Consider the following 23957-nt stretch of genomic DNA (forward strand, 5'->3'; position numbering starts at 1 on the left):
CCGGCGGGGACCGGCACCGGGCGGCGGCAGGTACCGCGGGCGGGCCCCGGGGCCCCGGGGCGACCCGGCCCCACTCCCGGGGCGGTCGGTTCCGGGCTGAGCGCGGGCGGCGGGCCCGGCGGGCCCCGGTTGCTCGGCCCGGGCGGGATACGGAGCCCCGCAGGAGACGGGGCCGGCGAGGACCTCGGGGCCGGCACCGGGCCTGGGAGTACGGCCCTCGCCAGCGCGGGGGGGGGGCGCTGTCCCTGGGGGGGGCCCAGGGGTTCAGTCCCGGTGGGGAGGGCAGTTACCGGATCCCGGGGTTCAGTCCTGGGGGGGGGTCCCGTTACCGGCTCCCCGGAGGCTTTGGGCCCGGGGAGCACCGGGCGTCTCGTCTTGCGGGGTGCCTGGAGGGCACATTCCCCACTGAAGCCGCGGGTGGTCCTGGGGCAGGCGGCGATCCCCGGCGTGTTCTCTGCCCCCCGAGCTCATCGGCGGGTCCGGGGCACCGGCTCTCCCCGGGAGCCCTTCGTGTGGCTGCGGCGCTTACCCGGCCTCTCTCCGAAACCCGCCGGGGGCAGGAGCGGCGGCTGATCCCGGTGGCATGTTGATCCCCACGGGCAGCCCGCGTTAAAAGCCGCTCTATGCCCGGGCACCGGCGGGGGGAGCGGGGCCTCCGGGCCGCGGCAGCCGCTCGGCAGTGATGAGGAGCTGAGGGCGGCGGAGGCACGGGCGGCTGAGAGCTTTGGCTCTGTCTAATCTCAGCCGTGAAGCCGCTCCTCCCCGGGCTGGGACCTCGGGGTGCTTTTATGAGTATGAGCCCAGGAAAACTTGCGGCCTCTCTGGGGAGGAGGGATCCGCTCCTGCCCCAGGACGGGACCGTGGAGGGGCTTGTCAGGCGGTCGGGGGGCTTGTTGGAGGGCAGAGGGGCTGCTTTCCCCTCAGTCGCTTGGCGAACGCTGACCTGGATGGCTCCATCCAGAGTATCCTGTGGTGATCCCATAAATCATAAATCCCAGTGCTCATAAAACTCTTGTTTGCATCCTTTGATGGCTCGGGGGCTGCCAGGCCGCTCTGGTTCGGAGGTTCATGCTAGTGGTTGGCCTGTGCTGTTACCACAGACACATCCCTGCTGCTTCAGGTCCGGGGTCTCCGCAAACACTCCGAGCTTTATCCCCCTCCTGCGAGGGTCTGATCACCCGGCGTGCTCAAGCATGTGAGGAAGGAAGACTCTCTGTGCAGCGTGGCAGTGAGCGGCTTGTGGGCATTGCTGCCCTCCGCCAGCCCTCGGAGACCCTTCTCTTGCCGTGGTGAAGGCAGCGTGAAGCCTCTCCTGCTCCACAAAGTGTCACAAAACCCGGCGGTGGTGGCTGTGCAGGACCAGGCGGGACGTGCCTGGGGTTTCGGTCACAGTGGAGGGAGACCGGGTGCTGCCGCGGGGCCGCATATCAGCTCCCGGGGGCAGGAACCCTCCCGAATATTCAGGCAGGCCGTGCCTCTCGCTGTCTTCTCAAATGGGGGTGGGTCTGGCACCTGCTGTGGGGTCCCCCCGGGGTGGGCAGGGGATGGGATGGGCCCCAAGTCTCAGTTAGTGCCAGCTGAGGCTTCAGGCAACTGTGTTGCTGGCAAAGTGCTCTGAAAATTAGTGTGATGGCGCAAAGCGCTAACGAGGACGATGCATGAGGTGGGGGTGTGGGCTGGGAGGCTACGCTGGGCATAGAGAGGGGTCAGCCTGGGGGAGGCAGCACCCGGCCTGGCTGTGCAGCGCTGCGGGGAGCTGTGGGCCAGCCGTGGGGATGCCTTTGCCTGCGGTGAGAGGCAGGACCTGGCCCTGGGGCTGGTTCAGTCTTCGGTGCGCAGCAGCTCAGCTGAACTGACACGCGGGGCCGGGGGAAATGTGGGACGCTGCGGGGTTTCACAGCACTTCAGAGGTGGTTGCAGGCTGCTTCCCTGACACGTCGTGCTGAAGCACGAGAGCAGCTCAGAGAAGCGATGGCTGAATGCTGCCTGCAGCCCGGGACACGGCGAACGCGTGGCTGAGCCGCTCTTGCCCTTGGCACGCCAGACGCCAAGGGGCTGCCATGCTAGCAGCCTGCTTCCTCCGGTTCCCCGGGGCAGGGCTCGCAGGGGAGAAACTGAGGCAAAGCGATTGCGAGCGAAAACAGCCGGTGGCCAGGTCTGGGCTGCCCTGCTGGCTCTGGGGAACTGCGCTTTGCACGAGGGTCTCTGAGTTTCTTCTGGGGAGGGGACGGGCTCCCCGGGGGTCTCTGTTCCCCCACCTTGCGCCAGCTCGGTCGCTGAGCTCTGGCAGTGATGGCTCCTGGCCTTTTGCAGGAGTGGCTGTTCATGGACACCCCGAAGCCGCAGCCCTAGTCACCCTCGTCACTCTGCTTTACCACAGCCATTGCCTGTCAGCCTGCTGCCTCTGCTCACTGTCACTTGTGCCACCGATGCTGACGGGAGCCAGCTCATAATGTGCCTGACAGGGTGACCTTCCTGTGCGTAGGCACGGGCTTGAGCTAGCCCTGGAAGGTGCTTTAGGGAAAGCTACAAATAGGTGGGGGGGACAGCTTGCTGCGGAGCTCTGCACCGTGCTCTTGCTGTGGGATCACAACAGGATCAGGGGGATGCTTGAAAACCAAACAGCCTCAGCCCCCGGGGTCCCAGCAACAAACGTGATGGGCCTGTCCAGTGGTTTGCAGAAGAAGTTGGATCACTTCGTGTTTTTTTTAGAGTGAGATTTAGTGTCTAATTTACTATAATATTGACCTTTTTGTTTTAAAGGCATCTCTCCCTGCTAGGAAACACGGATGCATGTTAGCGTCTGGTAAAACATCGCAGTCGGTGTCTCTAAAAGGCCCTGTCCCTCTCGCTCTTCAGGCGTTTTGTCTCCTGGTGCAGTGTTTGGTGCAAAGGCTGTAATTCTCACAAGGGCTGACATGAGAATTAGCTGTTGAAGTCATCATGTGAGCTGAGAAGACACATTAATAGGAAGTTGGGGGCGCAGGAGGAAAGGAGAAGCAATGTCATAAGATGGAAAGGCTTCTTACTGTAAGACATGTCATTAACATGCAAACGTGTGCTAATGAGAAGCTTGTGATTTGAACCTAAAAGCTGTGAGTGGAAAGGGATGGTACTGGGACTTTGCGGGGCTGCTCTGGCCTTTGCCAGGGACGGGACGTGCCTCGGCACAGGTCCTGGGTCTCTTCTGGTGTCCAGTGTCCTGTTGGTGCTGGGCTGGGCAGCCAGCGTTTTGCCGTATGGAGCTCTGTGGCGGTGCTCGCTGGCTGTTAGTGCTTGGTGTTGCCTCAGGATTTCACGGCTGCTCCTGCTCTGCGTTTGCTTCCCGCTGGGATTCACAGGCTCGCTGCTGATGGTGGCATCACCTCTTGTCCCTGCAGTCCCTCTCGCCTCCCTCAAAACAGGGGGTCTCACCAGCAAAAAGAAACCAAACTTTTCCTCAGAGTCTCAAGAGCCCCTTTTTTTTTAACCAGAAAAGCTCTGAGGGGTCCCTGCTGGGGGTGCCCCTTCGGACCATGTTACTGTCACACAGGGTGTCCCTCCGGGCAGCATGTGCCACTCACACTTCCCTGGCCTGTTGTGTTGGCTGTTGGAGCTGCGCTGCTCAAGAGCCCCCGAAAACAGCTCACGGCTCGGCAGCCGGTGCGGCGCAGGCTGTGGAGGATGTCTGAATGCATAATACAACACCGGGGTGCTCAATAATTTATCTGTCACCCAGAAAAAGGCACATTTATACACGCTCAGATCCAGAGCAGAAAGAGCAGGGGCTGAGCTTTCTTTTGCCTGAGGGAGCAGTCCTAGTCGGGAGGCCTCATCTGGGCTTAAAATATTTCTGCCAAACCCTGTTCTGTGCCACGGTGCTCTGAAGGTAAAGCCCTTGTTGCCGGTTCTTCCTCAGAAGTTGGTTATTGCTGGTTGGTTTGGGATGGGCATGCTTCTGAAGCGGTGTTAAACCTCACCGGGAAGGCTAGGTTTTAATGACCGGTGGGTTTAGGCTGGCTGAGCTGTGTGAGGGCTCGCACCAGCTGCCGTGCTCTGCCGTGTCCTTGGCACCGCAGAGCGGCCCCAGCGCTGCCTCGGCGTCGGGGGAGCGGGGCTGGCGAGCCTCGCAGGGTGATTTTAAAGCGCTGTGAAAGTTGCGGGGGGCTGCCTAAGTGCAAAGTGATGTTTGAGGGAAGGAGGCGGTGACACCCTGCCGTAGAGGTGGAGGCAGCCCGTGCATGAGGCGATGTATTATTTAGTTCTCACAGATGTCTTTAACTTTTCTCAGTTTGAGACGGGCCCCTCACTCGGAGCAGCGAAGGGCCGTGGTCGTTGCAGCTGATCTGAAGTGACAAGTCTTCCAGCTCCTTCCGAAGTGCCTCCGAGAGAGACTAACGGGGACTTGACAGGAGTCCAGCTTTGTTCCCTTTCCAGCCCCGGTGCTCCCTGGGGGCTGGGACGCAGAAGCCGCTAGCGCAGGGACCTAGAAGTACCCAAAATCAGTCTGTGCTCAGCTCTTGGAGTTGCTCCAGTGTCCAATGGGGCTTGGCAGCATGCCTGGCTTCGCCTGCCCTGTGGATTGCCCCTTCCCGCAGGTCTGGGCACAGTCTCGGGGCTTTTTCCCTTGGACATTGTGTGGCTGCAGCCTCCTGGTTGTGCCAAGTGTGATCTGCTGTAGCCAAACAAACCTCACTCGGATCCTGGAGGATGCAGAACTGCTAGGGCAGTAGCTAAAGCAGCAAAGAATCTGTTTTTTTGAAGGCAAAATGTCCTTGAGCAGGATTATTTTGCATAGGAGGAGTTCGTAGCTGTGCCTTTGCTGTGGGTGACTCGGAGGTGGCAGAGCCGAGGACTGACAGATCCCTGGCCTGACCTGTTTTGGCATCTTCTTTCCTTGTTTGTCTCCAGCGTGTGCTTAGTTGCACAGTCCATTAACATAGTGGCCTCCTTGTGCGGTGCTGACGGAGAGGAAAAATTTTAATACAATGCTTGGCACAGGCTGCGTGAAAACAGCCTTCAGACCTCAACACCTCGCTCGCGTCGGGGTTGTGCGCCCGGCACTGCCAGCCGCCACGGCCAGGACAGAGAGCAGTGCTTTCCCCTGCTGCCTTCCTGCTGCTCCACTTGGCCGGAGTTGGGTGTGAAACCCAGCGTCCTGCTCCTGAAGTGAACAGGCTCCTCTCTCGGCCATGTGGGATGGGATCCGATGGGATGACCGGCTCCCGAGGCTTTGCGGTTCGCCTTGTGCAAAATGTCGAGCCCCTGGGAGCTTTGCATCTGTCCCTGCAGAGGAGGCTGCTGTAGCTTGAGGTGGCTTCAGGATCCTGGGGACTGCTCCCTTTTGGATCACGGACCTCCACGGAAATACCCTGGGGCCCCTTTTCCTGCTGCCGTGGCATCTCCGTGGGGTTTGCCATCTGCTGCTCTGGCCGCTGGCTGTAGCCGCCAGCTTGGCTCGCCGTGCTGTGAGCGTGTTCTGGGTGGCTGCCTCCAGGTCCCAGTGACACTTGCTGGTGGCTGCATGGACCCCCTGCGCTTCTGAGCCTTTTGCAGCAGATTCCTCCTTCCCTGCAGTGAGCAAGAGGGAAGGAGGATCCCTGCCTGTGCTGGTGAACGTGGGGTGCCAGGGTGAGATGGGGCAACCCTGGGGTGAGCCCCGGGTATCTTTGCTTCAGGGAGGGAGGCTCTTTGGCAGCCCAGAAGCCAGCATTAGCCTTTGCCCTCGGGAATTGTATAACACAGACAGGCTCTGATTTGGTAACAGGAATTTTTGCCTTTAGAGGGGGAGAGGAGAAGGGGTATCCAGCGACCCGAGGCCTGAGGGTCCCCTTTGTGTCTCCCCACAGGTGACGCACTGACTTGGCAGATGTTGCCCCGATTGACGTAGGACCCAAGTTGCTTGGGCCAAGGATGAGCAAGCCAACAGACCTGCAGCACGACCTGGAACGAAGCCTCCCAGCCATAGCATCCATCAGCACCTCGTTCTCCCAGAGCCAGGGCTTCTCCCCGTATTGCTACTTCTCTCCGGAGAAGAGGAAAGCCATCTCAGATGTGAGGAGGACCTTCTGCCTCTTCGTCACCTTCGACCTGCTCTTCATCTCCTTGTTGTGGATAATCGAATTGAATGTAAGTTGGGGGAAGCAAATCCGTGGAGTCTTTACCTTTTAAGTTGTGCTTTTTTAATTCGGTTCCCTCAGCATTAATTGCTCCGTTTCAGAAGTCTTGAGCCGTCTGTGTTTGTTCTTCCCAGTGCTCTGCTGATTTGCGCTGGCTGAGAAACGGCTGCGCCGTTAGTGTAAACGAAAGTCCAGCTCATTTCCTGCAACGGGGCTCTGTTGTGGCTGTCCAGGGTCGTTAACGCCGTAGCGTGTAGCGCTGTATGTTGTAGTGTAATGAGATCTGGGGCCCGTGGAATCGCCAGGTTGAGCAGTTGGCCAAATTTCTCTCCTGCTTCCCTTGCCTTAAGTGAGGCTGCTCGCTGTGTTTGCCAAGCAGCTGCCAGCTCTGCTGCAGTGTCTTGTTCTCAGAGCGTTGGTAGGATGTGCAGACCCTCCTCTCGCCCGCCCAGCTGTTGGGCAGAGACAAAAAGGGCTTTCAGCTTTGGTCCCAACATACTGCTACTAATCTCAGCTTCTGAAAGCCAGAGATGCTGCCCCACGGTACAGGGCACTAGCGAAGGGGAACATGAGGGTTTTCGTCCTCTCCGCAGCGGCTGCCATGCCTGTGCAGGGTGCTGCGTTTGCTTAGTGGGTCAACTGTGGGAATGACCAGGGAAATCCAGTTTATTTACCGCAGTCCCATCAGGTCAGAGTTATTCCCTGGGCTGTATTTTATTTTATTTTTCCTGAACTGGTCCTGACTGGTTTCAGCTGTGCTGGTGGCGGGTTTCGGGTACTACATGTCCTCCCACGGAACAACCTGAGCAGAGAAGCAAGATGAACAGATAGACCCCAGCGCTTCTGCGTGCAGCCCTGCCGGTGTCTGGCCTTTGTTTATCAGCACTGGATCCTGCGCTCACTTAGCAGCTCTTATCTCTGCCCTGTTTATCTCCTGGGTGTCTGCACTTAACAGATTGTCTCGGCTAGCAGCTCCCTCTCCCTGCCCATGCCATGTCAAGAGCCTGAAGAGACCCCTTCCCCCTCCACCTAGGAAAACCCTCTCCGCCAGCATTCCAGCGATGCCGATGGTGTCCCACGCGCCTGGCTTGGACCCCAGCCTCCTGGTCTTGTCCCTATTCTCTGGGCTCTCTGGAGAGGTGCTGTCTACAAATCAAAAAAAATCCAGCCTGGGGGAGATAATCTGCCAGCACGGTCACCAGGGCGACTCTGAGCATAGGTCTTGCAGGTAGCCATTAATGAGTGACTAACTGCTGATATTTGGGCCCTGAGCCGAGATGCTGCATATTTAAAGCTATTAGGACAGCTTATTTGCCTAGTTATGAAGAGCAACGATTTTGTATCATGACTAATGCTTTTTTTATCAAACGGTTTCCTTCGCTGCAAGATAAGCTGAGCAAATTAGCCCTCGTTAAATGTCTGTTGCCTGCAAACTGTAATTCTGCGGGCTTGCTGCTCTCAGAGACGGAGAGATGCCTCAGACGGTTCTTCTTCCTTGTTCACAGTAGTGGCCTGTATTTATACTGAAAACACCTCCCAGAAATCACAATCCAAAGCCTGCCTTGTGTCTCGTTCCTCCTGCAGCATCTCGTATTGGAGTCATGGTCTGAGGAAGAGGCTTTCGGTGGCAGCTCAGCAGAGCTGGCTGGCACGAGTCCTGTAGCCGCAGATCAGATAAAGCAATAGTGCAGAACTGCTTTGCCCCCCTCTCCCTGAATATTAAGCACCAGCCCTGACCTAGAGGGACTGCTTCCCGATGGCTGCCTCTTCTGTCCTTGGACTGTCTGACAAGAGGGTGCCAGGACACCAGGCTGCCAAGAACTGGCCTGAGATCCACCAACTTGTTTCTCACAGATCATCAAACAGCTGTCAGCCTATACCAGCTTCCAGGCCAGCTGGGCTGCGTTCAAACCAATAGCCTAAAGGTGAAGCATTTGTTCCAGTTACCTGAGCCATCCGCTTCCTCATAAACAGCGATTCCAGGCTCCCGAGAACAGGATTTATGGTGTCAAAAGTACCAGGGCTGTCAGGCCCCAGATTATCTCAGGGTGAGGCAAGAGAACTCTTCTGTGAGCTTTTTCCATGCTCCTGTACAATATCCCAGAAAGTGGTTTTGCCTCTCTCAGATTTCCTTGCAGTCTGCCTGTGTCTGTATGTCCCTGGTCCTCTTCTCCTCCCTGTTCCCCTTTGCCAGTACGCTTGAACCTGCTGGTTGACTTCCTCCTTCAGATTTCCTGGAGCGCAGCTCAGCACTGCGGTGAGCTGTGGGAAGCCAGCTGGCCTGGAAGAAAGGAGAGGGGATCCCTTGGTGCTTTGCACGAGGACGATCACAGCTTAAATTCCACCAGGTTGCTGAGTGACCCCTGAGAGCCCTCGCGGGGGACATATTTTGATTGTCCAGCTGTGGAAGACGCTTTGTTCAGTGCTCGCCGAAGGTGCTAGAGAAGCAGTTTTCCTGTGGCTTTTCATTTTTTTCTGCGTCTCCTCCTGTAACAGCCAAAGTCTGTCACCTGAAGCCACACGTGGAAGCGGGTGGGCACGAGTGGGAGGTGTTGTCCGACCGAGGGCTTTAGGCTGTGAGAGTTGTGATCCGGCGTCGCTTGCGCCAAAGGAGCGGCTTTTCGGTGTTAGAAAGCCCCCACATAGAAGTGTTTGATGTACCTGCGTGCTGCTCCAGCTCTGGCTACCCAACTCGCGCTCCTCGGTGTGAAACCGAGGGTGAAATGGGCTGTTGTATCCTCCCGTGGCCCTGCCTTGGCAGATGAGCCCGCGTCATGCGTGCGACAGGCATTTGTATGCCTGATGCATAACCTGACCCGGCGGTAACCCCCGGTCACCGCTTGGCCGGGTTCTTTCTGCCATTAGTTTCTTATCAGTGCACTCAATAGCTTTCTGGTTTCCCGTCTCCCCTTCAGACCAAGGATGGCATTCAGAAGAATTTGGAGAATGAAATCATCGAGTACAGTTTTAAGACCTCTTTCTTTGATATATTTGTGAGTATCCCAGACTGCTGCAGGTGAGGAAACAGCTTTGAAGCTAGGGGTGGCGTGGCCGAAGGCTGGGCAGGGGGGGGTCTGTGTGTTGGAGGGGCTGGGGTCTCCCCGCAGCCTTGCTCCTCGCCTGGCTCAGTGAAATTGGGCAAGTCACAGCCCATCCTGTTGCAGCCTTGACCCATCTGTCTAGGTGGAGAGGTCCTCGGGAGCTGGCCCGTGTCTGTGTCCTCCCAGCACCTGGCAGAGGGACAAGGGCAGTGACTAGTGTCGATGGCTTTTTGTTTTTAAAGGTCTTGGCTTTCTTTCGGTTTTTTGTGTTGCTGCTGGCCTATGCAATCGTAAAGCTGCGCCACTGGTGGGTCATAGCGGTAAGAAGGCAATTTTTGATTTCCTGTTTTTAGTTTTCTCTCTCCACCTAAAGTTTACAGGGATCTGAGATACGTAAATTTGTTTTTCAGGTCACTACATTGGTATCCAGTGCCTTCCTGATTGTGAAGGTCATCCTCTCCGAGGTCGGTTTCCTTGGGCTCACAGGGGATTGCTTTGTGATCTCGTGATGTTACTGTTTTCCCATTTGTGTAAACTCCCTGTGGTTTCTACTTTCTTCCACGCAGCTTCTGACCAAAGGGGCTTTCGGCTATTTACTTCCTATCGTCTCGTTTGTCATTGCTTGGCTGGAGACTTGGTTCTTGGATTTTAAAGTCCTAACTCAGGAAGCAGAAGAGGAACGATGTAAGTATTTTGCTCCTCTCTGGTAGGAGTTGGCAGATGACACTACCAGGCCTGAGGTTTCTGCTGCTTTGGCAGCACCTTGACAGATATGACATTTATGGAGAAGTGATCTCCAGGCTGGCTGTGATGGTAAGTGCCTGACTCAATTCTGTTATGGTATATAAGTCCCTTCAGGGGAAGAAAATACCAGATTATAAAAAGCATCTTTTAATTGAGTGGAGAAAAACATGCCAGATTCCCCAATGTCTGGATCCTGAAGCCAGACGTGTTGGAAACAGAGCTCACCTCCGCATCGGAGAAAATGTTTTGAAACAGTGGGACAAATGCCAGGCGGACTGTTGGACTCTCCGTCTCTGGATATCTGTCTTTGAATCTGGACTGGAGACCTTTCTGAGAGGATTGCTTCAGTCAGAGACACGTTACAGGGGCGCGGCGTGAGTTATGGTGTGTGAAATTTTACAGCCTCTGGTTGCTGAGGTCAGACTAAATGGAGATCGAGTCTGACCTAATGCTTTAGAATTACCCTGCAGTGCCGGGCACCTGTAACTTCCAGGGGCCCTTCTGAGGAGCGGGTGCTCAGCCTGGACTGGCACGGCTGCCCATTCCTAAAGCAGCAAAAGGAGTTTGTGGTTCTCCCAGGCATAACTGATGAAAGAGGACTGGGAAATGGCATGTAAACGAGGGAGTATTTGTCAAGCGAGGCTCAATCAGAAATGCACTGACTGACTGGAAAACACCAGAGGATGTTTGGGTCTTGCAAGGAGGCTTTAAGATGAAAAATGATCAAGTGTTTAATGCCTCTATTGGATTAGGCTCGGGTTCCAAATTGCTTCCAGGGGAAGCTCTTATTTAATTAGATGCTTAATCGCCTTTGGATTTGACAGGCAAAAGAGCCCATTGATCTCCATGCAGATAAAATGTCTCAAACAAAAGATGAGGCAAGAGGAGCTGAAAAGCTTGTGGGCTGGCTGGTGTCAGTGTGAAAAGACCAGCTGTGTCTGGAAGAAAGTGGCTGGGAGGGTGGTTGAGTAGGGGTGGGTGGCGTGGGGGCCCCAGGACCCCTTGGTGTTGAAGCGTGTTGGACACCACGTGTGTAAAGCCTCGTGCTTTGGTTCACAGGGTACCTGGCAGCCCAGGCTGCAGCCTCCCGCGGCCCTCTGCTCTACCCCAGAGCCCTTTCCGAGGGGCAGTTCTACTCCCCGCCAGAGTCCTTCGCAGGTAAGGCATGCTTTCTTCCTCTTCTGCTGTCACCTCGCTGGCAGCCGTGCTGCCTCGGTTCCCGAGCTTGTTCCCCTCACGACATTCCTCCAGGGTCTCCTCACCTCCGTAATTGCTTTCTCCCTGAGCTCTGTCTCGTTATCCCGGCCCTTGGCAGCGGTGGGTGGCAGGGCCTCCAAGAACTGACACTGCAAAATGGGCTCTCCTCTGCTCGCACTGCGCCTGTGCCTGGGCAGGGGAGGCATGGGCACGGTCTCTCTGCCATCTGCGGAGCGGAGTCGCGCTCAGCCCCGCACGCCTGGCTTCAGCTCTGTGGGAAACTGGAGCCTTTTGTGGTCTTGGGATTAAATGCTCTTAGCTGCGGCTAAAGGACTTGAAAAATGCTGCCCTCGGGATGAGGGCACGGGAGTGAGTTGCCACAAGCAGGTGAGGATAAGAGCTGGCAGCACGCCACTGCCCTGTGACACCGCCTTGTGCCGGCTCCGGAGACCTCCCCTGCTCGGGAGTGAGGAGACGTCAGCCGGAGCAGTTGTCTCGGTGTAGCTGACACCCGGTTTGTGCTCGGCCTTCTGGAGAGCAGAGCAGCGCCTGCCAGCCGGCTGCGCAGCAGAGGCGTTCAGGGAGGTAGGGCCTGGGCTGTGTCGGTTTTTTCCATCGGATAGGCTGCGGGGATCGGATGCTGTCTGTCCGAGGGAGGTTGTGCAGGTGGGGTCTTCATCAGCTGTGTGTTAATTGTGCGCTTCCCTGCTAGGGTCGGACGAGTCGGACGAGGAAGGTGCAGGGAGGAAGGCGTTGACAGCTCAGGTGAACAGAGGCAGCGTGGCCTGGGGACGTTTGGCCAAGAAGCTCTGCCTGTCCCTCGGCCCCAGGCTGTTCCCCGTGTGCCCCGGGACCAGTGGTATCGTGGCCGCTGCGGGAGGGGGGTCCTCCGGGTAACACCCGAAACTAACCCGCTTCCCCAGGGCTGCGCGCTCTCCCCTGCCGCATCCCGCGGGGCTGTGATTCTGGCTCTGCCTCCTGCCTGTCCCTCTCTCCTCTTTCCTCTTCAGTCCCCGGTCGCAGACCGAGAAGGGCATCGCCTCAACCTTCCCCGCTGAACTGTGGCTCGCGGGGCGGTCCTTCGCCTCCCCGCAGCCTGGCTGGGCACAGGCTGCTTTGTGCTGCTTTCCAAGTGGTTCTGCCCCGGTTCTGGCACCCCCACAGAAGGAAGCTCTGTGCATCTCGCAGCCCTTTGCCTGCTGGAAACCCTTACGTTAAGGCGGGAGACTCACTGGTAGACACAGCTGGTGTGTGGATACAAGCCAGGGCGGGGAGCGTGACTTTGAGCTCCAAAATGAGGCCTCTGTGACCCAAATTAAGAGATTTCTGTGGTGTGGTGATGGGAGATGTCCCCTTTCCCTCTGCCAGCCCTGGGAGGGGGGGCAGCAAGCCTTGCACACACACTTCAGGCGTTCTGCAAACCCAGCTAATGAAATGCTCTCTTCTCTCCTAGGAGAAAGAATATGTCCGACAAGGCAAAGACGCGATGGAGGTTGTGGACCAAATCCTCGCCCAGGAGGAGAACTGGAAGTTCGAGAAAAACAATGCAAGTGTCCCTCCGCCCCACCTGCCGGGCAGCGCTGCCGGCAGAAAGCACGGATGGCTTAGCAAAAACGGGAGGACAAATGAGGCTTTTGAAACCTCCTTGCGACATGAAAAATTAACAAGCGTTACAATTACCTGATTGAATTAGGAATCTATTCCAGTTCAGTTAAATGTAAAATCCCCTCTTATTTAATTAGACGTTTAATTGCCTTCCTGTTTGACAGGAGAGGGCCCATCACTCCTCCCTCTAGACGGCGGGCGGGCGGGGGCGGACAGCTCACCTTTGGTAGCGTTGGGATGCGGAGCCGCGGCTGCCGGCGTGGGGAGGAGTGGAGGCATGCTGGCCCTGCGGCCGTGCTGGAGGGCCCCGTCGCTGCAGCTTCTGCCCTTGCTCACCAGCAAGGTGCCTTTGAGTGTCCTGGGGAGACCAAGCCAAGCTGGGGTCTGGCCTTTCTGGCCAGCTTTGGCCCACATGGGAGCAGGAGAGTGTGGGGCACAGACTGCTCCTCCCACCCCCAAAGCTGTTTGTGTCCCCGCTTCCCCAGGACAGGGACCTTGTGGGTGCTGGAGTGTAAATCGGGGATGTGTCTCTGCCTTACGTCTTTCCACTGTGGCTTTGCCAAAGGGGTCTGCAAGTCGCACTTCTTGCTTCGGGCAGCACAAGGCGCACGAAGCAAAGTGGGCCCTGCCCTGCCTCTTTCCTCACCATGCTGGCTCATTCCCTGAGCTACAGTAGAGTTTTCTGGGGTACCTAGAGCTCATTTTTCTCTCCAAAGGGTGGAGAGAAAGCGACAGTGTCTCTGCCCCCTAAAACCAATCTTGTTTTCTGCTTGTGGGCTCGCAACGCGATTGGGGTGAGAGTCCTGCAAACTGCAGTCTCATCTGGTGTTTAAAATTCCCCTGTCAAGTGATCCATTGTCTGATGCCAAACTAGCTGGGCAGATTGTTTTCTTTATCCAAAGGGGGATGGATTTAAATAGACTAATCAGAGTTTAACACAGGGCTAATGATGAAAGGTTATCATCTGTCCATCCCCAACCCCTCCAGGGAGTCTCTTCTCAGATGTAGGTAACAACAGCAGTGTTGGCAAACTAACCCCTTTCTCTTACCCTGGTGTTGGTAGCTTGCTACAAAGAGAATTTGACCTTGACGTGGAGTTTGCAGGCTGGCATCGGGCGGATTCTTTTTCTGTCTCATCACTGCTGCCGCTCTGGATATTGTGGTGTTTATAGAAATTTGTGCATGTGCATCTGAGAAGTGCTCAGTGCAGTTCCCGTGCTGGGGTCCCTGCTTGGTGTGGGGGGACGGGGGACAGCTGAGGGCTGGAGAGGGTCCTTCGGAACGGGATGCGAGGCGGGACGGCTCCTGCAGCCGCAGCGTTTGCAGGCTCCAGGCTTCACCCCAGATAGAAGCGATTTGTTTTGCTAACATAAATGTAACTTTCTTATTTCTTGCACAGGACTTCGGTGATGTTGTTTACACTTTTGAAATACCTTTCCATGGCAAGACCTTTATTTTAAAGGTAAGAACCTGGATCACTTCCTTGCCTCTGTGGTACAGGCGAAGAGCGACTGCTTTGCTTGGAGCCATGGCTCAGCTTTCATGCTCTCTCCTGGCCCTGGCAGGACAGGTCAGGCTGCAAAGCACACTCCCTTTGCTTGAGACAGATGAACTGCACTGCACGCTCTAGGGAATCTCTCCAGGAAAGCCCCTTGGCTGGCAGACAGACTCCCCAGCAAATATGCTGGGCCCCAGTCTCTGCTGGTAGAAGTGGGAGCAGGTGACTGCAAGACTTGCTTCCAACCCCAGCATCTAGGACTAATCTGACCAAGGAGGCTAATTGCAACTAATTGCCAGCAAGACCAGGGCTGAGCGTGCGTCTGCTGCTGCCTGGCATGGAGAAGAGCTGCTCGGAAGTGCCTTGCTCTGTGCCCTCTCGCTGGAGTGGCTTGGCTGTAAACCACGCTTTAATGAAGCATTGGTGCTGCGGTGGCTTTTCTTTGTTCCAGTGCATATGTTGCCTCGCTGGCAGGAGCTGCCGATGGAGCAGCTCTGTATTCGCGAGAAAAAGCTGGATGGTCCCACTTTACTGCATTAACCATTTGCCTCCAAAGATCCCCTGTCCCACGGGGACGACGTGGAGATGAACGCTGGCTGTGCTGGAGCTCAGAATAGCTTTTCAGCAACTTCCCAAAGCAATCGCACATGCAGCAGAACTGCTGATAAAGTGGGGTGAGGGTGGGAGAGGAGCCAGCCTGAGTCAGCCCCAAGGTCCGTCTGTCTCACCGTGTTACAGACAGACGCTCGCCCTCTCTTACACCAGCATGGACCGTGGCAGGCAGTGGCGCAGGACTGCCGAAACCTGAGCTCTGGTCTGTCCTCTCTGACCCCCCGTGTGCTCTCCGGGCCCCTGGGAACAAGAGCTCTGTGGCAGAGGGGTGACAGCCTTGGCTTTGTGCGTGCTTGAGCCAGGCCAGCCTCACCACTCCCCTCCTGTATTACCCCAGTTATTCTTTGTGATCTGCCCTGTGTTCCTTAAAAATTATCTTAACCAAAGTGGAGCGAGGGACTGGTTGACTGCTCTGTCTCTGTCCTCAGGCTTTCCTGCAGTGCTCTGCTGAAACAATTTACCAGGAGGTTATTCTCCAGCCTGAGAAGATGATCCTGTGGAACAGAACAGTGGCAGCTTGCCAGGTGAGCGTGCCGGACAAAGATGGCTTAATCACAGGAGCTCCTTGGAGCGGAGAGTTGGAGCTTCCCAGTCCAACACCGGCTGTTGGCGGTGCCCAGGCCCTACTGGAGCTTAGCTGGATCCGAGTCACTGAGGCGTTAAATCTCCACCGCTCATCCGTACAATCCGAATGCTCTGCGGTCGCCAGCTGCATGCATGCGCCTATCCAAAAGCCCATGAGGTGGGCAGGGAGATGGGCCAGCGGCGGAGCCAAGCCTGCTTTTGCTTGGTAGGGATTGGGCGTTTTGTGCATTGGTGTGGTGGGGATCCGGAGGCAATGCCTGTGCCCCCCCTCCTGAAAGGCAGAGAGACCAGTCCCAGGGCAGGAGACAAACCTGTGCACGCACTGCCAAAGAGCTCGTCCCCCTCGGCCTCAGCTCAGCTGCTAAAGACACGCCGGTTGCTTTGGATCCTGGTGCTGTTTTAGGGAAGAGTCCGTCTTATCACCCAGCTGTTGGCACATGCAGACCCGCAGGCACAGTCTGAGGAAATCTCTTTTCTTTTTTTTTTTTTTTTTTTCCCCCGACAGATCTTGCAACGGATTGAAGACAACACAATTGTCTCGTACGACGTGGCAGCTGGGGCTGCAGGCGGTGTCGTTTCCCCAAGGTCAGTTTATTCCACTGTCTGTTTCATACTGGGCCCCTAAACACCCTCCTAAAATACAGAGAGAAGCATCTGACCGTAGTGAGAGCGCTCTGCCCCAGCGCTGCCGCTCTTCGCTGGCTGCGAGCTCCCAGCGTCAACAAGGCAGGGCTGGCTGGCTGCGCGGGTGATGCTCCCAAAGGCAAGGAGCCCCCAAATTCTCCTCCAGATGTTTCTGGCAGGAGTCTGGGAGCTCAAAACCTGTCTCAGTCAGTCGGTCGGTCTCCTTGATAACAGTGCTGTGCTGTGCTTTGTCCGTATGTTGACATACCCCTGCCACAGCCTTTCCCAGCGGTCCGGAGAGCGGGATCTGCTCCTTCAAAGTCCCATGCACGTTTTAAAGCAGTCAGCGCCCTTTCTTTGCTTAGGGATTTCGTGAATGTGCGCCGGATCGAGAGAAGAAGAGACAGGTACATGTCCTCAGGGATGTCGACCACGCACAGCCTGAAGCCTCCGCTGTCCAAGTATGTCAGGTAAGAGGCAGGCTCTGTTTTTTTTTTTAGCTGGTATCTGACACACGCACTTTGCCTAAGCTTAGGGCAAAGAGCCACTTAAATGAAAACCCTGCTGTCTTTCTGGCAGCGTTTGCAGGAAGCTAATCTATTTGTGGAACTAAACCTTGCTTCCCTTGTTCTTCTTCCTTTGTTAAAGAAACTCTCCGTGCTGTTCGGTGTTGCTCGGGCGTTTCCCAGCTCTCTGCTCAGGGGAGTGGAGGTGCTGACCAGTAACAGCACAAACCCCAACCCAGTCCGCATCCTGTTTGTGTAACAGTTAATTCCCAAACAGGGCCAGCTGCCGTTTCTGAGGGGCAGTAAACAGCTGACTGTGGCTCGCTTTCAGCCTCTCGGATATCTTTTGCTTCTCGCAAGCCAGTCGCTTACTGACTTTAAAGGCTGTGGTTGTTGAGAGATGGTCCCGTGGGTGAAACGAGCTGCGTCAGGATGGACTGGCTCCCAAAGTGTCGGCAGGTCTTTGGCCTCTGCCCTTCCAAAGGGACGGCTTCGCCCGGCTGGCGATGGATCTCAGCAGGGTTAGTCTCATCAAACAAGGACTCCTTGTTACTGTCTGCTCCGGTGCCTGGGGCCCAGCTGTGCCACTTCACGCACTGACTTTGTTTTTCCTAATAATCTGGTTAAAGTAATTGACGTTTTAACTCTGAGCCATTATAGCTGCCTCAGTCTATTTAAAAGCTGGGGACTTCAGGGCCCAGAAAAATCTTTTTACAAATGTATGCAGCAAAAATAGTGTGTTCCTGAACAGGGAAGGGAAAAATCTGTATTTGTGCTGTGTGTGTGAGCACAGCTCTCGTCTCTGAGACAGATCAGACGGTGTGAAGAAGGATCTGGGGGCTGTAGTGACAAGGCTCCCTGCGCCGAGCCTGTCCTGACTGCACAGGGTTTCCCTGGCCGCTTGGCTTTCCTGGGACCTCTCGTTTTGCATCCATTTCCACAGGGTTGTGCCTCGGAAACCTCCCTGCAGTGAAGAGCCGGTGTCGGCGGGGCTGGCGCGGTCCGGAGGCAGAGGCTGCTTCTCAGCCGGCAGCCCTGGCACCAGTGCTGCCAAGGCACCTGTGGGAAACCTGCCTTGCTGCGCTTGCTCGTGTGCCTGCAGCCAAAGCAGATACCTTCCCGGGCGCTCTGCACATCTGCTCTTACCCCGCTGGGCTCTAGTCCTCGCTGCCAGGCGGAGGGGGTGGCTGCTGCTGCGGGAGCTAGCGCAGGATCGGTGCGCTGCACCCCAGAGCATGAGAGAACGGCTCTTCAGCCGGCCCCAGCTCTGACTCTGTGCTCTTGCTTCCCCGCAGGGGTGAGAACGGGCCCGGAGGATTCATCGTACTGAAATGTCCCAGCAACCCCAGGGTCTGCACGTTCATCTGGATTCTCAACACGGACCTGAAGGTAAAGCCGGTTCTTCGCTGATGCGCGAGCGCTGCAGCCGTATCCCGTCCCCAGCAGAGCTCCGCAGCGGGCTCCGGCATCCCTGCGTAGCATGGGCTGCGTGCTGAGGACCTGCTGGCCGCTTCTGAAAGCAGCTGGTTATCAAAGGCAGCCCTAAAGGGACTCGAGTGTCGCTGATGGAGGTTAAATGCTACCTAAAAATCACCCTCTTTCCCCCTGAAGTTGCCCCAGTGTGAGGTGGGGAAGCTCTTTCTTACCTGGCAGAGGTCTTGCTTAGGGAGTTTCACATCTCTGTGTGCAGGACTGGGGGAGAGCACATTTTTATCCTCTTTGGGGACTGGAAATAGTTGGGCATGTGAAGTGTCTGGCTGCTCCCAGGAACCCGCTGAAGGGCCCCTGCGTGCCCTTTTCCCAGACACCCCGATACAAACGCGGCCACCCCCGGCGCGCGTGGGGCTGTGTCCGCACCCGGGGAAAGGCGCTTCGGCCGTACGAGATGACCCAGATCTGGAGCTGTTTGCGGAGCTGCGTGTCGAGTCCTTGGGGTGGCCCAGACAAAAGGCAGCGCGTGAAGGGAGCCGGGGTCTGGCGGATGGGGGGAGTGGAGCTGGCCCGTTTTCTTCCTCCCGTTGAAGGTTGACGTGGTAACGGCGCTGCAGCAGCGAGCACAAAGGCTCCATTCATCGGCGCTCTGCTGCAAAGCTGCGCGGCCCCCTCCCCTCCCACGTCCCTCCCTCCCCACAAAGTCGATCAGCTCCTGCCTGCCTCCTGAAGCGCTTTGGAAAGGATTTGCAGAAGCGCTCGCCTGGGCGGCGAAAGCAGGGGCAGGGCAGAGTGCGGTCTCGCGCCCCTTGGCGCTGGAGCCGCGCTTTCTTTCTCGGGTCTGGCTCCGATCCCTCTTCCGCCTCTCCCTGACGCGTGGGTTTGGAGGGATAACGAACCCACTTGGTTGTGTAAAATGGGGCTTGGAAAGGAAAGATGGTCCTTGTGCTTCCCGGGCCGGAGAGCCCTCGCCCACTGCCTGTCCCCGCTGCTGGAAGAAATGCCGTAGCGGCCGAGCTATTAATAACCCGCCTGTCAACTGCTTCCACCATCTTCCTGAAGGGCTCTGCTAGTGCCCAGACCCCTCTTCTGTGCTGCCTTGCTATTTCCTTTGGCCCTGAAGAAGTATTTATAGCCCATGGCTCATCCTTTCCTGCGACGAAGGGCGAGGATTACACACGTGCGTGTGTGTTTGTGTCCATGACGGAGCTTCGCCCCAGAGCTCATTTCAGGGAGGTGTCCGAAGTGGCCCCTGGACCAATAGTCCCACAGTCCTCCTGCCCCTGTGGTGCAGAGAAAACCTGTTCCAGGGGAAGGTCTCTGCCTCCTGCCCTGCTGAAACACCCCAGTCCAAGGCCGGGGGATCTTCCTGTGCCTGCCTGAACCCCCAGATAGTCAGCCAGCCATCCCTGCCCGAGCTGCCTGCGCCCGGGCCCCGCTCCTGGCACCCTGTGCGAGCCCCCGGAGCTGCTCCCAGCCCTGCCTCGGCTCCCGTCCCCCGCAGAGACAAGGATGATGGGGATTTATGCATCTCACACAATAGAGCAGAGGCCGAGGCGGTTGGGGGTGAGTCGTGCAGGGCTTTTTTAGAGAAATCAAAACGTGCTTCAGTTCCTCCCCCGGAGCGAGCTCCTTGAAAGTGGCATCTCCCCGCTGCGGTGCTTGTGCATCCCTCGGCCCGGGCTGACCCCGCCGGCTCGGGGTGGGGGCCATGGCCGAGCCCAGCGAAGCCTCCATGCTGCCCTGACTCCCGGCTCCGTGCTCCTCTGCTTTCCCCACAGGGTCGCCTGCCCCGTTACCTGATCCACCAGAGCCTGGCTGCCACCATGTTCGAGTTCGCCTTCCACCTCCGCCAGCGGGTCAGCGAGCTTTCCGGCAAGCCATGAGCAGCGGGGACCTGCCCTCGCCGGACATTCCTCTGCCCTCTCCCCTCTGCAGCCGGGGGGCAGCCGGGAGAGGACCCTGCGGCCTCCAGGGCCTCGCCGTGACCCCCCAGGAGAGGATGCCCCTACTAACAGCGCTGAGATGAGCCTGGGGGTGCTCAGCTCCCCCTCCCACTACGGTTCCCCCTAACCGGGGCCCTGAAACCCCTGACCGTTGTGTGCCAAACCCCTGCCCTGCCCTCCTGTGGGTCCAACCTTCCCCCTGCCCCTCACCCAAGGGTTGGGGGCTCACCTGTGCCCCCCAGACTCTGCTACATGTACCCCAGTTCGATGAGAAAGAGGGGCCAGAGGAGAAGGCTGGGTCAGGGTGAGGACATGGGTCTGTCCCTGCTGCTGTCTGTCCTGATGGAGCCCCCCCCTCACAACCCCCTGCAGCAGGGGCTGGAGGGTCCGGGCAGGGCCCCCCTCCGGGGCTGTTCCCCGGTGCGTCGGGCTGAGCTCGTGCACCCCGCGGCTCCCAGGGGAGGCAGAGCGTGATTTGCCTTAAGCAGAGACTTTTCTCCTTTCTGGGGGGACGCGGGAGGGCGGTGCGGGGGCGACTGCAGCTTCTTTCTACCTGCGAGCGCCGGTGCCGTGTTCTGGGCTATAAACGGCAACAGCGCGAAGCCGCCCGCACGTGGGGGCACACGCCGGCAGCGCGGGGAGAGCACCCACGCCGAGTCCCCCGCCCCGGGCTCTCTGCCCCTCCCGTCCCTTTCCCTAGAGTCAGTCCTGGGGGTCTGGCCCCCTGTGCCCACGAGGGGTGACACCTCCGGCATCGGAATTAAAAGCCTTGCACTGTTTGGAGCTTGTTTGCCGTGCGCCCTTCCTCACTGAAAGCGGGGGCCTGAGTGGCCAAGGGCCTGGGGCCAGCCCGAAGCCCCCCAGGCTCAAAGGACAGCTCCTCCAGGCTCTTTCAGCCACCAGCCATGGGTGTCACTGTCCCCCCCCCCCATGGTGGCACCGGCAGTTCCTGGGCATCAGCGTGGAGCGTCTGCGCAGGTCACCCCAGGCAAAGCTTCCCCACGCATCCCCTGGGTTGCTTGCCCCGGAGCAGGACCACCGCGGCTCGAAGGGGCCGGAGACCCCTGTGAGCACCCGGCTGTTCGCAGCCCCGGTCTGTTGGCCCTACAAGTAGCCCGGCTGCGGCGGCTCCCTGGCCAGCACCGCCCTGCCCGCTTGCCCAGCGCAGCCTGTTCCTGAGGGGACACGTGGGGATGGGACCCCCCTGGCCCTTGGGGGGCAGCGGTGGGGCCAGGGTGGGCCAGGTGGCACAGCTGTTGGCAGCGAAGCCATGAACACCTCCGGGTCCATCGTGTTCGCCGGGGCCGGTGCCAGCGCGGTGGCGGTGGGCTGGGAAAGGCCAGACGTGCCCTGGGCCGGGGCCAGGGGGTCCTGCCTGCGCCATCGCCTTGCCCGCGGGGTCTGTCCCGCGTCCCCCATGGGGTGGCAAGTCACCGGTGGGCACATGGGGCTGAGCGTGGCCGGACACACACGGGGTGACACACGTGTCCCCAGTGCCACCCCCCTGCTTGCCCCAGGGGGCCCTTGGCACCCTCCCGTCCCCGCCGTGCCAGCAACACATCCCAAAATAGCCTCAGCGGGGCCATATAAGCGGGGCGGGCGGGCGGGCGGGGGGCAGCGGCAGCATGCTGGGGCCGAGCGCGGTGGTGCGCAGCGGGGGGCTGCTCTCGGGCGCCCGCCTGGGCTGCCGCGTGCGGGAGGAGGACGTGGGGCGTCGCGAGACCTTCAGCGCCGAGTGGCTGGACCTGGAGCTCAGCACCCGGCCTGAGGAGGGGTGAGGGGCACCCAGCGGGTGGTGGTCCTTGGGGTGCTGGGCCATAGTGGGGCACTGGGTGCTCGAGGGTCCCCAAGGGTTGCGGGGTTTCCGTAGGGTCTTGGGGCTATGGGGGGCTCCAAGGGTCCTCATGGGGCCATGGGGGATGTAGGGGGCTGCAGGGGTGTCTGGGGTCCCCATGGGGCTGGGGGGGGGGCTCCAAGGGTCCCCTGTGGGGTCGTGGGAGCTCCAGGGAGGTGGGGAGGTATCCAAGAGGGACTGGGAGGGTCTCGGGGGCTCCTGTGGGGACATGGGGTCTTCATGGGGCTGGGAGAGGCTGGGCATCCACGAGGGGTGTGAGGGTCTCCAGGGGTCCCCATGGGGTGGGGTGGTCCCATGGGGCTGTGCAGGTCCTGGAGGGTCTCCAAGGGGGGTTGGTGAGGCTGTGGAGTCTCCCGAGCGCCAGTGGGGGTGTGGGGACCTCCAAGGGGTGGGTGGTCCCTATGGGTTGGTGTGGGACATGGGGGTCTCCAGGGGTCCCCAGGGGGTGGGGTGGCCCCAGTGGGGCAGAGCAGGATGTGGGGGTCCCCGTGGGGCGCTGGGGCCCCACTCCCGCCCCCACAAGTGCCCTGTGCCCAGGTGGTGCCGGCGGGAGGTGGACGAGCGACGCCGGGAGACGCTGGAGCATCGCGGGGAGATGCGGGTGCTGGAGCAGCGCTCGCCCTGGGGGCTGCTGCGGGTCGGGTGCCTGGGGCAGCCCCTGGCCCAGCACCTCCTGCCCTATGCCCGCACCCTGCCCCTGCCCCTCTTCGCCCCCCCAGACCTCCGTGGTGCCAAGGGGGGGGTCCCCCGCACCCTCTCCCGCTCCCTCTCCCACGAGGCCCAGCGGGGCTGAGGGTGGCAGCGGGGCCACGGGGGGGGGATCGGGGGGGGCAGGAGGCTGATGCTGGGGGGCAGCGGGGAGGGTCCGCTCTGCCACCCCGAAGAAGCAGCGCGGGGGGGGGCAGGTGGGGGTGGGCTCCCGCTCGCCTGGGACCCCATCCCACGGTGGGCGTCGCGGATGCCGGCGGGGACAGGGCGCCCGCGGTTCGGGGGGCTCCCGGCAGCCGTGGGCGCGACTCGGTTGCCCTGGCGAAGAGAAGGGGGTGCGAGGGCGGGGAGTGCCGAGACCCCCCTGGGGCCGAGCGGGGCCCTGGGGGGGCTGTGGAGGGGTGGGGGGCTGCGGCGGGTCGCTCTGTGGGGTTGTACAAACGATGGTCTTTGTACGGCAATAAAATGCCCAGCCTGGCCCGGCGGCATCGTTTCGGGGGGCGGGGGCACAAGGCCCCCATGAGGCGGGGCGGGGGCAAGGTTCAGGGGCAGAGGGGGCAGCTGAGACACGGCGCGGGAGGGACCCCGCGTCCTGCAGGGTCTCGGGTTTGGGGGGGCTGGGGGGGGTGAACTTCTGCTTATATAACTGCCCCCCCGCCATTGCCAGCCCGGCCGATGCCAGGGTCCGGGACGGACCCAGCGCCAGCGCCCAGATTAGCTGTTCCCGCCCGGCCGGATCCTGCTGTCCCTGGGCCACCGCCAGCCCGGTCCCCTCCCGGTCCCCTCCCGGCCCCCTCCCTCCCCATGAGCCGCCTTTGGCCACCTACGGCTCCAGCACAGACAGGATGCGGGGTCTTTAAACCGCTCCCCTCCACCCCTCTTGCCAGCCCCATGAGCGGGTCCTGTCCTGCCCCTTATCTCAGGGTGCTGGGCGCACTGGGAGCACTGGGAGCTGGCAGGATTGGTGGTGCCAGCTTGTGCCAGGGGCTGGGCTGAGGTCCAGCACGCTCAGCTCACTGGTGGTGGAGGCATCAGGGAGAGCTCCATCCCGTCTCCGGCCCCATCCCGTGGGACAGTCCCATGGGCCACTCATGGGGAGAGTCATGGCCGTGTCACCCACGTCTCGGTGGGCTTCAGGACGCGGGGACCGGAGCCAGGACTCCCAGATCCTGCCCCCCCGGTTCGGGAAAGCCAGAAGAGCATTACCACTCAGTGCGAGGCCGGATCCGGCAGCGCCGGCGCCCAGCCGCGTCCCCCGGCCCCGGGGCGCTGGCGCTAACCTGGTTAGCCGCGATGGATGGCCGCCATCACCTCCGCGCCGCGCAGGGCCATCGCTCACCGCGGCCCCCCCAGCCCGGCCGGGGATATAAGGCGGGTTTGGGGACGGGCGGGCGCCGCCGCCGCAGCCCCTCGCCATGAGCAGCCTGGCCGCGCTCCGGGAGGGCTACGAGCGCTTCGACCCCCGCGCCTACCTGCAGAACAACTACCTGCCCCCCCGGGCCCGACT

At 59.5% G+C, this 23957-nt stretch overlaps 2 protein-coding genes across 3 annotated transcripts; both read left to right on the forward strand.

The window, feature by feature from the left end:
* Positions 1-5770: 5770 nt before the first annotated feature.
* Positions 5771-20092, forward strand: STARD3 (StAR related lipid transfer domain containing 3). 2 transcript variants are annotated; one of them, XM_082010786.1, is made up of 14 exons: positions 5771-6108; positions 9014-9091; positions 9382-9459; positions 9550-9603; positions 9706-9823; positions 10943-11041; positions 11793-11845; positions 12534-12626; positions 14085-14147; positions 15224-15319; positions 15886-15965; positions 16370-16474; positions 17806-17899; positions 19723-20092. In XM_082010786.1, the coding sequence occupies exons 1-14, from the start codon at positions 5893-5895 to the stop codon at positions 19825-19827; spliced, it is 1332 nt and encodes a 443-aa protein (XP_081866912.1). In that variant the 5' UTR covers positions 5771-5892; the 3' UTR covers positions 19828-20092. The 2 variants fall into 2 exon arrangements, with proteins under 2 accessions (XP_081866912.1, XP_081866913.1); XM_082010787.1 differs by lacking the exon at positions 9550-9603.
* Positions 20093-21078: 986 nt separating this feature from the next.
* Positions 21079-22875, forward strand: TCAP (titin-cap). Its single transcript, XM_082010433.1, has 2 exons — positions 21079-21661; positions 22280-22875. Exons 1-2 carry the CDS (start codon positions 21513-21515, stop codon positions 22533-22535), a joined length of 405 nt encoding a protein of 134 aa, XP_081866559.1. The 5' UTR covers positions 21079-21512; the 3' UTR covers positions 22536-22875.
* Positions 22876-23957: the final 1082 nt, after the last annotated feature.

Source organism: Phaethon aethereus (genome assembly GCF_964289735.1).
Source record: "Phaethon aethereus genome assembly, chromosome: 25".
Lineage (NCBI taxonomy): Eukaryota > Metazoa > Chordata > Aves > Phaethontiformes > Phaethontidae > Phaethon > Phaethon aethereus.